This window comes from Lacerta agilis, chromosome 5 (genome assembly GCF_009819535.1).
Source record: "Lacerta agilis isolate rLacAgi1 chromosome 5, rLacAgi1.pri, whole genome shotgun sequence".
Lineage (NCBI taxonomy): Eukaryota > Metazoa > Chordata > Lepidosauria > Squamata > Lacertidae > Lacerta > Lacerta agilis.
Genome location: NC_046316.1, coordinates 94,527,916 through 94,543,697, shown reverse-complemented (window position 1 = coordinate 94,543,697; position 15,782 = coordinate 94,527,916). Strand labels below are relative to the sequence as shown.

General features: G+C 52.2%; 1 protein-coding gene across 2 annotated transcripts in view; it reads right to left on the bottom strand.

The window, feature by feature from the left end:
- Positions 1 to 15,561, bottom strand: part of CCDC50 (coiled-coil domain containing 50) — a 38,974-nt gene extending 23,413 nt beyond the window's left edge. For both annotated transcript variants that reach the window (XM_033150932.1, XM_033150931.1), the window contains exon 1: positions 15,320 to 15,561. In XM_033150932.1, coding sequence (XP_033006823.1) covers positions 15,320 to 15,368 — 49 coding nt within the window. In that variant the 5' untranslated portion in view covers positions 15,369 to 15,561. The remainder of the gene's footprint in view (positions 1 to 15,319) is intronic.
- Between the last annotated feature and the right edge of the window lie 221 nt (positions 15,562 to 15,782).

Genomic DNA, 15,782 nt, shown 5'->3' with positions numbered 1-15,782 from the left:
GGAAAAAAATATTTTTCTGGTTTTCCTCCTCTAAAAGCCCTGTTTTTTTGAGGACCAGCTAAAAAAGTGCGTCTTATGGAGCGAAAAACACGGTATTTGCTGGAGACTGCAAGGAGGGGAGAGAGTTGCCCTTGTGCCCGAATCCTGTTGGTGGGTTTTCCATAAGGTTGGCCACTGTGAGAACAGGATGCCAGACTAGATGAACCACTGGCCTGATCCAGCAGTCTCCTCTTATGTCTGTCCAGCTCATTATTGTCTGCCCTGACCAGCAGCCCTTCTCCCCGGGTTTCTCTGCCAGCCCTAAGAGGCTCCTGGGATCCGAATCTGGGACGTTGTGGATGCAATGCAGAGGGCCCCCCTCCCAACTACAGCCTTTTGCGGCAACAAGAACAACAGGCAAAGGATGCACAAACAACAGGAGAATCTGTGCACTGGGAGGCGGAGGCTGCAGGAAATCTGCAAACTGATGCTTGATGAGGAAGGACACAGAGGCGTGTCTGGGCAGAGAATTTATCGCCTCGGCTACAGATCTCTCCCGCGATCCATGGGCTGTTGTTTTGCCTAACGGGATGATGCCTTCCCTATTCCTGCTTCACAGCGCCAGTGCAGATCCCACCACCCTCCTTGGCCGCTGCTATCAAGAGCTGGCATGAACTTTGCGAAGCGCGGATCTCCGTGAAGCTGCCTTGCACATCCTTAAGTAGAAAAGGGCCTCAGGGGTGGGTGACACGCAGGCAAGAGGCAGGAAGGAGAGAGAGAACGCTTCAGCTTTTTGTGTCTCCTCCTCTCATTCATGCCCTTCCAGGCCTTTTGTTCTCCTCTTCCCCGCACACGCCCCTTCCTTGGCTGCCGACACTTACGCTCCCCCTCCCTGGGGAGAAGAGGCGCAGAAGGATGTGCAAGGAGGCACCAGGGACTGTTTGTTGCTTCTAGGAAGAGGGTGGAGGGATGCGTCCAGGCCAGCATCCTGTTCTCACAACCAGACGCCTGTGGGAAAGCAGCGACCAGGATTCGAACACAAGACCAGCACTCTCCCGTCGTGCCATTCCCGGCAACTGGGATTCAGTCGGAGGGCAGGGCAGAGTCATCCTTCCTGGTAGCCATCGGTAGCCCTCTCCTTCCCCACAAATTTGTCTCATCCTCTTTTCAAGCCATCCAAGCTGGTGGCCACCCCTGCCTCCTGCGGCAGGGAGTTCCATAGGTTAAATGCACTGCGTGAAGAAGTCCTTTTTCTGAAAATACGTCTCAGCATTCAGCTTCATTAGATGTCTACAAGTTATGGTGGCAGGAGAGCAGGAGGAAATATTTTCTCAACCTACCGTATTTTTTGCTCCATAAGACGCACTTTTTTCCTCCTAAAAATTAAGGGGAGATATCTGTGCATCTTATGGAGCGAATGGTGGTCCCTGGAGCTGAATTGCCCAGGGACCAAAAGAGGATCATGCTTTTTATTTTACAAAGAGAAATAGGGGTGTGGAAAGGACCCCGCTCAGCAGCTGATCAGCAAGAGATCGGGAGACAGATAAGAGTCCCGGCTCCCTTGAAGCCCCGCCCTCCTTTGTTGAATGTGCTGCAGAGGGAGGTTGTTTGTTTCCCCAGCAACATGGGACTGGCTGATTAGATTATCTGTCAGGAAACTGTAGAAATGACTCCCTTTCCTTCAGAAGCTGCAGAAATGTGAGCTGAACCCCATAAAAATGGGGCTTTTCCTCTTTGCTTTTCCCCCTTTGCAAAAGGAGCTTTGCTTTTCTCCCTTTGCAAAAAAGCTGCAAAACTTTTAGCTGATCCTCCCAAAAAAACAACAACACCAGGGCTTTGGAAAACCAGAAAAATATTCTTGTTTCCTCCTCTAAAAACGAGCTGCGCCCTATGGTCCGGTGTGCCCTATAGAGCGAAAAATACGGTACTTCTATCATGTTGCCTTTCAGTTGTCTGGGTCTTAAGTTTTAACAGCGATATGGAAATCATCCTTCTATACTGCAGATTCAGCAAAACTTGCTCTTCGCTCTTTCGTCCATTTTTTAAGCCTCCTTTGCAACTTGAAAACTAGGGTATCAGATGTGCATTGATTTCATTTCCAGATGCGCCTTTTGAGGAAGCCATCTAGAAAGTCGGGTCGGCCAAATGCGCTTCCCAAGAGGCACACAGGGCTTCCTAGCCACCTCCCAGAGCCGGCGTATTTGGAAAATGGGCTTGGCTAGCTTCAAAGACCGTGGAGGGGAGAGGGCTGCAGGTGGCTCCTTGTCCCCTTTGGAGTGACTGAAGAAGAACAGTTGGAAGGGACCCCCGAGGGTCATCCATCCCACCCCCCTGAAACACAGGCTTGAATGCGAGAAAACCTCCCAGCCATTTACAAAAACGTGAAGCAAAACATTAAAATACTCATCGTGACAAAGAGAGGGGTGTAAAAAACACTCCAAGGATCATTAAAATCAACAGTAGCTGAAAAGAGGTGAAACGCAGGGAACCTCACCACATCCGGATGGGCTTGCCGAAACAAAAAAAATGTTATCGGCAGGCCTAGAAAAGGATAAACCTTGTGGGAGATGAAATGCAGGGAATGCAGGGACCCGGGGCGCTTTCTGGGAACGAGAGTCATGGATTTGTGGCTTCACTTGGTCAAGGGAATGTACGGCTCAAGGCTCGACTCCGGTCTGGATATTTACCAAAAGGGGAAAAAATGTGCCCACAGGAAATGCCTGTTAATTTTAAGCTCCAGTTCTTCAAAACAGAGGAGCGTTTAGAAACAGGCCCCCACATTCCAGCAACGGGTCACAGGACGTCGTGGAGAAGCCCGTGAAACGTCCTTATCCCAAATCACGCACTCCCAACTTGGTGCGTTCCAGGTGTTCCTGGCCATCCCAGCTGTGGTGCAAAACAGGTTGCGGAAAGCTGCCACAACCTAAGGCCATAAGGAGAGCTTGCTGGATCAGGCCCATGGCCCTTCCAGTTCCGCATCCTGTTTTCCCAGTGGCCAAAGAGGTGACTCAGTGGGAAATCCTCAAGCAGGATTTGAACCCGAGACCCCTCTCCCCTCCTGCAGTTTCCAGCTGTGGAGACAGGGCAGAGCCTCCCTGGCTATCAGCCATTGAGCGTCTTCTCTTCCACGAAACCCAACTAGCTGTGGCCAGGGATAGAAACTCAGGGATACTAGCCAGGGGCCACACGGGTCCTTAAACCTAGGTTGCAGTTGCCAAAACGGAATGTCCAGTTGCCATTTGGGGGCAAGGCTTGTTTTTCAAAGGATGGACCGACTGCGATCGATTCTCAGGCAAACATCTGGCTAGTTCAGATGACAACCTTGAGCCGGGTTAAGAGCTTAGAGAACTTAAAAGAAGAAACATTGCGAAACCGAGTCACTTGATTCAGGGACAGCCTGCCTTTTCGGACCTCTTTCTCTTATGCCTGTTGAAAAATCAATAGCATTGTTTAAAAGGAGTGGCTGGGAACATCCTTGAGTTGCTTGGGGGCCACTTTTTGGGCTTCAGGAGAGAGCCGGCCGCTAAATCCTCGGCTGGCTGAGAACAATCAAGAGCATCGAAAGCAAAGATGGAAAAAAGAAGTTCAGGATGGGCTATGTTTGCAGAAAAGTCCCAGGTTCAGTACTGCTCTGCCAAAGAATAGCAGAGTTGGAATGGGTCCCCCAAGGGCCATCTAGTCCAACCCTCTGCCATGCAGGAACTTGAGCTCCCATGTGCCACAATATATGTGTACGAGAAATAAAACCACGCCATATAGATACAGTGCTGGATTTATGTACAGTGGTACCTCTGGTTACGTACTTAATTCGTTCCGGAGATCCATTCTTAACCTGAAACTGTTCTTAACCTGAAGCACCACTTTAGCTAATGGGGCCTCCCGCTGCCGCTGCGCCTCCAGAGCACAATTTCTGTTCTTATCCTGAAGCAAAGTTCTTAACCTGAAGCGTTATTTCTGGGTTAGCGGAGTCTGTAACCTGAAGCGTATGTAACCTGAAGCGTCTGTAACCTGAAGCGTATGTAACCCGAGGCACCACTGTATAAGCTAAACAAGCTCTAGCTTAGGGCCCCTCTCTGGGGGTCCCAAAAAAATTTTAAGGAAAAAACAACAGGATGTACATTTCCAAAGTATAAGATAAAAAAAACCAAATAAAATAAAACCTACCTACAGCAACAGTGTTTTGTGTTGCGTAGGCTCCTATGGTGTAAGAAAAGGGCCCCGCCTGCTATCCTGCTCCCTAAAATATGACGGGTTTGCTCCTTTCTATATATGGTGCCGACATTCTGCATGGACTGATAATATACCGGGTACTTCTTAATTATATTTCACTTTTAATGTACTTCTTCTTAACTGTACAGTATTTCAGTTCAACAGTTAGTTTGATAAAATATATATTTTGTTATGTGCAAATGGCTCAAGATACCTATGAGGTCTAGTAATGTATGGAAGTGAGAGCTGGACCATAAAGAAGGCTGATCACCGAAGAATGGATGCTTTTGAATTCTGGTCCTGGAGGAGACCCACGGACTGCAAGAAGATCAAACCTATCCATTCTGGAGGAAGTCAGCCCTGAGTGCTCACTGGAAGGACAGATCCTGAAGTTGAGGCTCCAATACTTTGGCCACCTCATGAGAAGAGAAGACTCCCTGGAAAAGACCCTGATGTTGGGAAAGATGGAGGGTGCAAGGAGAAGGGGACCACAGAGCACGAGATGGTGGGACAGGGTTCTTGAAGCGACTGGCATGAGTTTGGCCAAACTGCGAGAGGCAGTGAAGGATAGGGGTGCCTGGTATGCTCTGGTCCATGGGGTCACAAAGAGGCGGACACGACTGAACGACTGAACAACAACAACCTATGAGGTCCATCAATTACCATATAGCATAGTTCCAGTTACAGGTGGGTAGCTGTGTTGGTCTGCCATAGTAAAATAAAAAATAAAAAAAAAATCTTGCCAGTAGCACCTTAGAGACCAACTTAAGTTTGTTCTTGGTATGAGCTTTCATGTGCATGCACACCAAAGCTCATACCAAGAACAAACTTAAGTTGGTCTCTAAGGTGCTACTGGAAAGATTTTTTTAAATTTCATATACAATACATTCAACACAAGAAACGGCGACCATTTGTTGTTGGCAAAGGACAGCTGGACATAGAAAGGGCCCCATTCCCTTCAGAAGCTGAGGGCCTCATCAAACCTAAACCCGGCCCTGTATAGATACTTCCAGCACACAATATCCCTTTTCCAAAAGGGCTGTTTGCCAAAGCCTCAAATACCAGCCGTCCAGATAATGGAGATTAAAGGTCTTCCAAGGTTTGGCAATCCTTTGCGGGTGGGGAGGCGTTTGAGCGCGCAACGCAAGCTTGCAAACGGCTGGGGGGTGGGCCGCTTGCTTTCCCTGCCCCCCACCCGGCGAACCCCCCACCCCATGCCATCTTCCAGAGCCTGGACAAAGGAGTTCTCCGTTCTCTGGCAGACGTCACGGACCTCCCAGCCAAAGGACGGCAAAGAAGAACGAGCAAACCCAACCGAAGGCAGAAGCCTCTGCCCAGCCTTTCAGCCCCATCAGGAACGACTCAAGTGACCTTTACCCAAAGGCAGGGGAAGAGGGCTGGCGCCGCGCCACAGAGAATCGGCCAGGATTGGCCACGGCCGGCGTGTGCAGGTTGCCCTGGCGACGGTGCCCTGTTCTCCACGCTCCGATTCAACGGCCCTTGGCGTGTCAACAGATGCGGCCCCCTCCGTCCCCAACAAGGCCAGACCCACAGCCCAGGTTGCGCTGCCTTTTCCCCTTGCAGAGGTTTCATGCACTGTCTCGGTTTGTAGGAACTCGGCTGTTTCTTTGGTGCACTTTGGAACTCCCTGCCCCTTGATAACAAGCAGGCACCTGCATTCACAGTACTCCTTTCGGCGCCTGCTAAAAAAACCAGGTGCTTAGAAAGTTGGCGTGGATTTAGCATTTAAGCTTTCTGTTACGTTTCGGACCGCTGCTGAAAATCTCTCTCGGTATATTTTTCTTCCTCTTTATCTTTTTGTAAACTGCTCTGAAGCCTTTCCCCCTACAATCAACTAGCGCATAAATTCTGCAAAGCAAATAAATAATTTCAATCCATGGAAACGCCACTCACTTCCCCCAGCCCCATTAAAAAAAAAATGGCACAAGGCAGCTGTTAATCTGGAGGAGAGAAGTTTTCCATCAGTTCAAAAACTTCAGCCCCCTTGATCCTACAAAAAGCACAATTCAAAATAGCGGTTTGCACAATATAATTCAGAACAGTAACAATTCATGGCACATTTATTCAAAGTCCAATTCAAGCTACAGTCATACCTCGTGTTACGAACGCTGCATGTAGCATTCGTCACGGGTTACGAACCTGCCGAATCCGGAAGTACCGAAACGGGTTACTTCCGGGTTTGCCGGTTCGCGCATGCGCAGACGTGCAAAATGGTGTCACGCGCATGCGCCAAATCGCAGGGCGAGCATGTGCAGATTCAGCGCTTCAGGATGCGGACCTTTCAGGTTATGAACCGGGCTCCTGAGCGGATCCCGTTCGTAACCCGAGGTGCCGCTGTATTCAGTTTAATTCAACAAAACCGACAAACTTGATCCAGTGGTAATGGTTTTTCTAGGTCTGTGAAGCCATTTGCACTTCCAGTGCCCCCTTGCCGCCCTATGCCTCTTAGCACCCTCCCAGGTAACCCCACTGCCCTCCCCAGGGGGGGTGGTACCACCCACTTTGAGAACCAGCGAGGCTGGACCATTAGAAATGCAAAGACCCGGGCTTGATCCAGGGCCAAGAATTCAGGAATGAGCAAAACTCCGAGAGCCACCTCGCTGCAGAGAACCCCCAAGCTTGCTTCAATTGAGGCGAAACTTTGGTCCCAATTCCAGCTCAGATTCATCTGCCCTCCTCCTTTGCCAGAGCTGCAAAATGCAAGGGCAGGCTCTGTCAACCTGGTGCCCTCTAGATACCTCAGACTACCATTCCCATCAGTGCCAAATAGGATGCCTCCTATATCAGCTTTGCTTGCCCTCGATGGAGCCCAATCCTGAGACGACTGACCATCACTAAATTGCAAAAAAGCTTTGTGGAAGCCTCCCCCAGAACCAGCACTTTTAAAAGCAGCCCTAGCCAGCTTCTGGGCACTTGGGTGAGCCGTTGGCCTGGCTGAGTTTCGCTGCTGGTGCTTTTGAGCAGGAAGCGGGTTCGAGATGAAGCAAAGAAGGGAGCCAGCAGCAGGCCAGCTGGCCAGGCAGCACATGCACCCACTCGCACGGCAGTTGCAAAATGCAAAAGCAGCGCCTGCGTGCAAAGCTCCGTCTAGGGAAAGTGGCCTTTCTCGGTTTGCTCTCTCTTCCTCTCGCCATTGCAAAGGCAGTTTCACCAACGCTGCACTTCTGCTGCTGGGAGTGGCTGGGTAAATAACTAAGGGAGATCTGGGAAAGTGTTCTGGCGGGAGGAGAAAGGGAGTTTCTGGAGCTCCAGTGTGTGTGTGTGTGTGTGTGTGTGTGTGAGAGAGAGAGAGAGAGAGAGAGAGAGAGAGAGAGAGAGAGAGAGAGAGATCTACTCTCTTTCTGAGCTGAATGCTGAAATACAGGGAATTCTGAATTGCTCTTGCATTCCCCCCCCCAATTGGGGACATTCACCCTTAATATAAGAACATCATAAGAGCCTGCCGGATCAGGCCAATGGCCCCTCTAGTCCAGCATCCTGTTCATGCAGCAATCAAGAAACCTGCAAGCAGGATTCGAACACAAGAGCCCTCTTCCCTCCAGTAGTTTCTGGCATTCAGAAGCGCTTCTCCGCCTGCGACTGTGGAGGCAGAGCAACAGAACATAGCAGCCACCAAAAGCCCCTTTGCTCCATGGATCTGTCTAACCCTCCTTCAAAAACCCTCTAGCTTGGTGCCCATCGCTGCCTCCTGCAGGAGGGAGTTCCACAGATTAACCAAGGGCTTTCTTTTGCTGGTCCTAAATATGCCAATACAGTGGTACCTCTCTGGTTGCGAACGGGATCCGTTCCGGAGCCCTGTTCGCAACATCAAAAGCCCGCAGCACGATTCGGCGCTTCTGCGCAAAGCGTGATTTAGTGCTTCTGCGCATGCGTGAAGCGCTGGACCCGGAAGTAACCCGTTCCAGTACTTCCGGGTTCAGCGCGGTCGCATCCTGGAAACGTGCAACCTGAAGAAAGCGCAACCAGAGGTATGACCATATTCAGTTTTAAATGAATGTCCCCAAGTGTTAGTGTCAGGCCAAAGGGAGAAGAACTTTTCTCTGTCTACAGGTAGGTAGCCGTGTTGGCCATAGTCAAAACGAAATGAAATAAAAAAGCGTGCATGCACACGAAAGCTCATACCAAGAACAAACTTAGATCAAACTTATCCATCCTTAAAGAAATCAGCCCTGAGTGCTCACTGGAAGGACAGATCCTGAAGCTGAGGCTCCAGTCCTTTGGCCACCTCATGAGAAGAGAAGACTCCCTGGAAAAGACCCTGATGTTGGGAAAGATGGAGGGCACAAGGAGAAGGGGGCGACAGAGGATGAGATGGTTGGACAGTGTTCTCAAAGCGATTGGCATGAGTCTGACCAAACTGCGGGAGGCAGTGAAGGATAGGCGTGCCTGGCGTGCTCTGGTCCATGGGGTCACGAACAGTCGGACACGACTGAACGACTGAACAACAACAAGGTGCTACTGGAAGGAATTTTTTATTTTGTTTTGTTTTTTCTCCGTCTGTCCACTTATTGCATGCCGCACATTCTTTCATAAGCTTCCATCATGTGTTGCCTCTCGCTTGTCCTTTCCTTCAAACCCGCCAAAACGATTTCTCCTTGCGCAATGGGCGCTCCGTTGAATGCCAGCCTACGATTTGCACACAGACATTCCCAAGCCTGCCTAACCCTATCCCTTCTCCTGTTGTTGTTGTTTTTTAAGATCTCCGCTAAGATGCTTCCCTTTACACACTTCGGCTTTAGCATACGGGCACCTCAAAGGCCATTTCTGTGCAGGTGGAAATCCAAGCTGCTAGCTAGCCACACCCTCCCCACAGCAGAGGGGAAATCCAGCCCGCCTCCCTCTCCCCTCTCCCCATCCCACCTTCAAAAGCAACCCAACCCCGACCCCACCCCTTGGCCCTTTTCCCATGGCTCAGCAACAGGGAGAAGACGTCTCTCTTGCAGCATGAAAGGGAGTGCTTGGTTCTTTGGAGCAAAGCAGGATTGCGATGTGCAGGTTAAGATCAAGGAACAGCCTGAGCTCTGCATGCTCTCCGTGGGAGTCCCAGGGGTCCCCCCTGTGCAAGCCCCCCTCCCGGCTTTCAGGACAGACAACAGCCGGGCTTTGAAAGAGAAGCACCGGAGGATAATAGGCAAGGCCCCCCACCCTCCTGCAATCTCTGGCCTGAGAAGAAAATCCGGAGGCTTCAAGTCTCTTTCGGGGAGGGTGGCTGCGGAAAAGGAAAACTGCAAACAAAAGGCCTAATCCTCTCGGTCGGCAAGCAAAACGAAAGTTGCGATTCTGTTCCCGGGGAGCAAGGAAAGCCTGCTGGATCAGGCCAATGGCCCACCTAGTCCAGCATTCTGCTCTTGCGGGATTCGAACCCAAGAGCCCTCTCCCTCCCTGCTGTTTCCAGCAACTGGTATTTAGACTGGAGGCAGAGCACAGGCATTGTGGCCAGGAGCCATTCGTGGCCCTCTCTTCCTCCACGAATTTGTCCAACCTTCTTTTCAAGAAAACAACGAGAGACTTCCTTTTGAGAAGTTGTTTTAATATGGAGGATTGCTCTGGAGGCAGGCTGCCCCCCTCCAACCCACACTTAACCTGGAGGTCAAGGCCCCCGACACAAACAACACAGGATACTCCTGAGTAAATAGGGATGAGGCTCGGAATATTTGCTCGGAATTAAAAACTAACCTTTCAAGAACAAAGAGTCATTTTTAAACCCGCCTCTTCTGCCAGATCCTCAGTTCTTTCTATTAATCAATAAGATCCAGAACTGCCACAAGGGATGCACACCGTTTACTTCCACTTCCTCATCTATGGCGCATTTCACAGAATCATAGGATCGTAGAGTTAGAAGGGACCCCAAGGGTCATCCAATCCAACCCCCTACAAGGCAGGAATCTTTTGCCCGACACGGGGCTCGAACCCCTATCCTGAGTTTAATTTTTCTCGCGCTCTACAGATTGAGCTATCCTAGCTGCCACAGAGTTTCTCGCTTGTAGTAACAACCAGCCACACTCGCATTTTTGCTAGCGGAGGTGGGGGTGAAAAGGAAGACCTAGAAGACCCTGGAAGAGAGGTTGTCTGTCTTGGCAACCGAAAATGGCAGCAGGGAGTCCATTTGACCATGCAAAGAAAAAAGTTTCATTTCCCTTCTAGTAGAATCTACAGTCGACACTCGGGTTGCGGACGTAATCTGTGACGGAGGCACGTCCGCAACCCACAGCATTCATATCACGCAGCGCCACATCTGCGATTTAGCGCTTCTGTGCATGTGCGAACGTTGAAACCCAGAAGTAACCCGTTCCGTTACTTCCAGGTTTGGCACAGTGCACAACCTGAAATTGCACAACCTGAAGCGGCCGTAACCCGAGCTATGACTGTATCCTAGGCTTTCTCCTCTTCCTCTTGCAAATTGCATGAACCAGATTTTTTTTTTAGAAGAGTGCAGGAGAGATGGCTCAGAATAAAATTACCCGCATCCACACACATAATAAACCTTTATAAAAACGATTAAAAACAAGAGAAACTAATAATACGGAAATGTGCAGAGGGCTCAAAGCATTTAAAGACCGACTTCCCATTCATCAAAGCAACCCTGCAGTGCAGGCCAGCAGGGGTGTCACCATATTGTGGCTATGGCGGGAGGGGTGGAGACCCGAGACTGACCTGCCTTTATGGCCACCAGATGTGCTTGGGGTGACGTGGTATTTCAACCAGGGACTTCTTAAGTCGCTGCTCACTGCCTTGGTTCCTGCTCCCCAGCGACACCAGCTGCGTGGGAACCAAGCAAACGGTCTCCCTCGGGAGGGGGCAGACTCTCCTTCCTTGGAGGCTTTTAAGCAGAGCTTGGGTGGCCCCCCTGTCAGGGATGCTTTGGCTGAGATTCCGGTGTGGCAGCGGGGTTGGACTAGATGACTCTCGGGGTCCCTTTCCAAGTAACGTTACAATTCTATGAACACCATTATTTTATTTGGCCAAAGCTGTTACAAAGGAAGGTGCATGAAACCAAAACACAAAGCCTATCCAATTGTTGTTGTTGTTGTTGTTGTTTAGTCGTTTAATCGTGTCCGACTGTTCGTGACCCCGTGGACCAGAGCACGCCAGGCACTCCTGTCTTCCTTCCACTGCCTCCTGCAGTTTGGTCCGACTCATGTTGGTAGCTTCGAGAACACTGTCCAACCATCTCGTCCTCTGTCGTCCCCTTCTCCTTGCGCCCTCCATCTTTCCCAACATCAGGGTCTTTTCCAGGGAGTCTTCTCTTCTCATGAGGTGGCCAAAGTACTGGAGCCTCCAGGTTTGCAGGCAGCAATGCTTCTGAATGCTAGTTGCTGGAGAGTTGTTCTTGTGTTCGAATCCTGCTTGCAGATTTCCCTTTGAGGCATCTGGTCGGCCACTGCAAGAGCGGGACTAGATTTTGGGCCATTGGCCCGATCCAGCAGGGACCTCCGATGTCCTTATTTGAAAAACGCGTCATGTGAAAGTGAGTCGCATCGAGGACTGAGCCGCAGCAGTGTCTGCCGGACGGAAAACTCAGACCTACCCCTTTGCGTGGCAGGAAATGAACATTTCACGTTTGAAAACTCTCTGCAACGCCCACCACAAATTCAGCCCTCGTCACCCACAAAAGGGTCGAGTCCGTTGGTCCTGTCCCAACATGATTTACACCAGACACTCTGCTCCAACCTTGAACTCCGAAGCAATTAACCGGAACTCATTGCAAATTCATTTCTATAGCAATCGCCAACATAGCCGTTCATTTCAACAATTTGCACAAGCCGAAATAACAGTGCCAGGTGCGTTGGGGAGAGGAAGTGCCCCTCTTGGATCATGATTTGAGCCTGATTTGGTAAAGGCCGCAATCCTGCCCACGTTTACCTGGGAGTAAAGCCGGGGCAGCTCAGCAGGGCTCATTTCTGAGCCATGTTAGAAACTCAAGATATATAAGCTGGATGCGGAATGGCACCTTAAATCTAGGTCACAGTTGCCACAACGTAATGACTGTTCGCTAGGGGGTTGGACTAGATGACCCCGGGGGGTCCCTTCCGGCGCTAAAATCCTGCAATTCCACGATCCTACGATCTCATTGCCGAACTGCAGCTTGCTCTTGCAACAACTGACTTGTCCCAGTATGCAAGGCGACGACACACACAGTGGAAACGGAAATGGTATTAAACTACGATCGAAGGCAGAGGACTTTTAAACTGTGGTCGCCAACCTGGTGCCCAGATATCTCGCCATAGTCGCAGCTGGACCCGTGCCAGTAGCAAAACGCGCCTGGCGCCAGCTCCGGCACATAAGGGCGACCAAACTACGTCACGGGATCCAGGGTATATGCCCCCTTGCAACAGGAATTGCCAACTTTGGGGGGCTGTGGGAACATCTGGGTTTTGGGGCGCCACCCCCCTGGATCCTTCCCTAATCCCTCCACGGGATCAGCTCCCCCACCCAGAGAAAGAGGAGCAGAGAGAACACAAACGCTTCGCTTTCCCAAGGGATCTGGGTAGAACCTGAGCCTTGGAAAGAGGGTCGTTTTTCCAGTCTCCTCCTTTAACCCTTGGTTCAAGTGATAAAAAAATAGCCACCCTTATTTCTTGACCAAGCAGGGTGTTAAAGGGGGTTGTGGGTCAAAGGATCTGTGAGCATCGAGCCCACTAGCACCGTATTGGTGACTCCTACCTCCAGGTACAGGGCGGTATATGAATTCAATTAATAATAATAATAATAACACACATTCCATCCCAGAGTGCTTGGAAGAGTAGCAAAGTCTTTCTTTGCTCCTCTGTGACAGCCCCAGGCCGGAAGTAGGACAGAGGGTGGCTCACCCTGGGCCAGGAGATAGGCTCCCACATTTCCTGTTTGGCAGGGGGTGGGATGGATGACCCCTGGGGATCCCTGCCAGCTCTACAATTTTACGGTTCTGTGATAGAAAAAAGCCACACACCTTTAAAAAAAAACCAACCACCCTGCATTTAAACCCTATTTCCCAACCCAAAGTGAAGAGGCAGCTCGCAATAGAAGGAGGATAACACAGAAAATAAAATGATAAAATACAAAAGCGAGAAAGGAGCTAAAAGCACAGCTGCAAGGTCAGAAAAGTTAGTCAGCTATGTTTTTATCAATAAAATGTGCTACAATTAATTTGGGAGATCCACACACACACCAAGATTATTTAAAAAGAAAATTCAAGTACTTAAAGAGCCGGAGTGTGGTGTAGTGGTTAGAGCGTTGGGCTAGGACCAGGGTTCAAATCTCCACTTGGCCATGAAGCTCACTGGGAGAGCTCGGGCCAGTCACCGTCTCTCAGCCACACAGGGTTGTTGTGGAGCAATTAAATGAGGAGGGAGAGAACCATGTATTATTATTAATAATAATAATAATAATAATAATAATAATAATAATTTGTTGTTGTTGTTGTTGTTTTGTTGTTATGCCACCCTGAGCTCCTTGGAGGAAAAGAGACTGGGATATAAATGCAATAAACTATGGTGTGGGATTGAGTCTGAGGTCAAGCCCAGTTTTAAAAGACGCATCCTCTTTAGGGGGTGGACTAGAGGACCCTTTGGATCCCTTCTAGTTCTACGATCCTTTTGTCCCCCGCCCCTTTTTGTCTGGAACGGAGGGAAAGGTCTCTTCTGCCCCACGCACAAAGGAAGTGGACCTTACGGGCGGAAAATTCCCTGCACCGAGAAAGGTAGCAGCTTGGGGCGGCAGGGGGTCAGCTGGGCCTTCTGCCCTTTGCCCCGGACCCACCCTGGACTGCAGCTCAGCGGTTACAGCAGCTGCTTGGCATGCAGAAGGAGGTGCCGGGTTCAATGCCCCAAGGGCACCCAAGGCAGGCCAGGGGAAAACAGCTTCCCACATAGATCAACCCTTCGCCCAGATTCATGAGGACTAGAATCTGGCTTTATTTGCAGAGGGGGAGCTCCGGAGAGAGCAGCTGCTGCCGGCCAGAGCAGGCAACACTGGACTAGAGCGACCCGAATCGGTCCGAGCTTCCCAGGTCTCCCAACTGCCCGTGTCACGTCTGAAAGGGGCTCCCCGTGTTCCCCGGCAGGTGCAGGCGCCCGTCTGCGGGGGCCTCTGCGCGGCTTCCCCGCCTTTCGCCACGGGGCGCGGCGCCAGGCAGACCCGGCCCGCCAGTCCAGGCCTTCTGCTCAGCGAATGCCACGGGGCTGCATCCTGCACAGAGACCCCCGAGATCCGGATCCGCCCCCGGCCGAGACTCCGGAAAGGGGGCGCCGCGAAGGAGGCCACGCAAAGGCACCTTCGCGCCGCGGCTCCCCCACAAAAAGGAAACGCAAAGGGGTCTCCTCCCTCCCACCCCGCCCAGGATCTTGCAAGGGGGTCTCCCTCCCCCCCTCCCCATCCTCGAGGGTCGCAAAAGGGTCTCCCTTCTCCCCAACGCCGCCCCCTCCCCAAGTCTTGCAAAGGGGTCTCCTTCCGTCCCTCGACGCCCCCCCCCCGCCCCCGGTGTCTTGCAAAAGTCTCCGTCTCCCTCCCCCGCCCCAACGCCCCCACAACCAAGTCTTCCAAGGTTTCTCCTTCCTTCCCTCGGACCCCCCCCCCCATTCCCGGTGTCAGGCAATGGGATCTCCCTTCCCCCCCAACGACCCCCCCCCTCGAGTCTGGCCAAAGGGTCTCCCCCGACCCCCCACCCCCGGGTCTCCCTTCTCTCCAACGCCGCCCCCTCCCCCAGTCTTGCAAGGGGGTCTCCTTCCTTCCCACGACACCCCCCCCCCATTCCCGGTGTCTCGCAAAGGGTCTCCTTTCTCCCCAACGCCCCTTCCCGCAGTCTTGCAACAGAGTCCCCCGCCCCCAAGTCTTTCAAAGGGGTCTCCTTCCGTCCCTCGACCCCCCAATTCCCGGTGTCTGGCAAAAGTCTCCCTCCCTCCCTCCCCATCTTCGAGGGTCGCAAAACGGTCCCCCTTCCCCCCAACGCCCCCTCCCCAAGTCTTCCAAGGGTGTCTCCTTCCTTCCCTCGGAGTCGGACCCCCCACCCCCCAATTCCCGGTGTCAGGCAATGGGATCTCCCTTCCCCCCCCCCCCACGACCCCCCCCTCGAGTCTTGCCAAGGGGTCTCCCCCGACCCCCCAGCCCCGGCCGCCCCTTCTTCCCCGCCTACCTTCTTTGACTCCCGGCAGCTTGGACTGGTCGATGCTGATCTCAGCCATGTTGGCTTCGGGCGGCGGCGGCGGATCCTCTTCCCGGCGCCCCCCAAAGCTGCTCTGGCCGCCGCCCCCGCCGGGAAAAGGGGCCGAGCCCCCCGCCTGGCCCTCCGCCGCCTCGCTGCGCAAGCCGGAGGGCCCGATCCCCCGGGAGCAGCGGCGAATGCAAGGTTGCAAGACGCCGGAGCTTTTTTTTTTGCTTTTTTCTGGGGAGAGGGGGGTATCCTGCGCGCCCCCGCTCGTGCCCTGCCCGCCCTCTGGAAGGGGCGGCTTACTCCCGAGGAAGCCCGGCGGCGGCGGGGATCGTGGCCTCCTCCTCTCTCCACCCAGGAGCGAGCAGCCCGTCCGCGCGCGCAACCCCTGCGGCCCTTTGGATCTCCTGGGCTCCGCTGCGAAGGTTGCAAAAAAGAAAGAAAATAG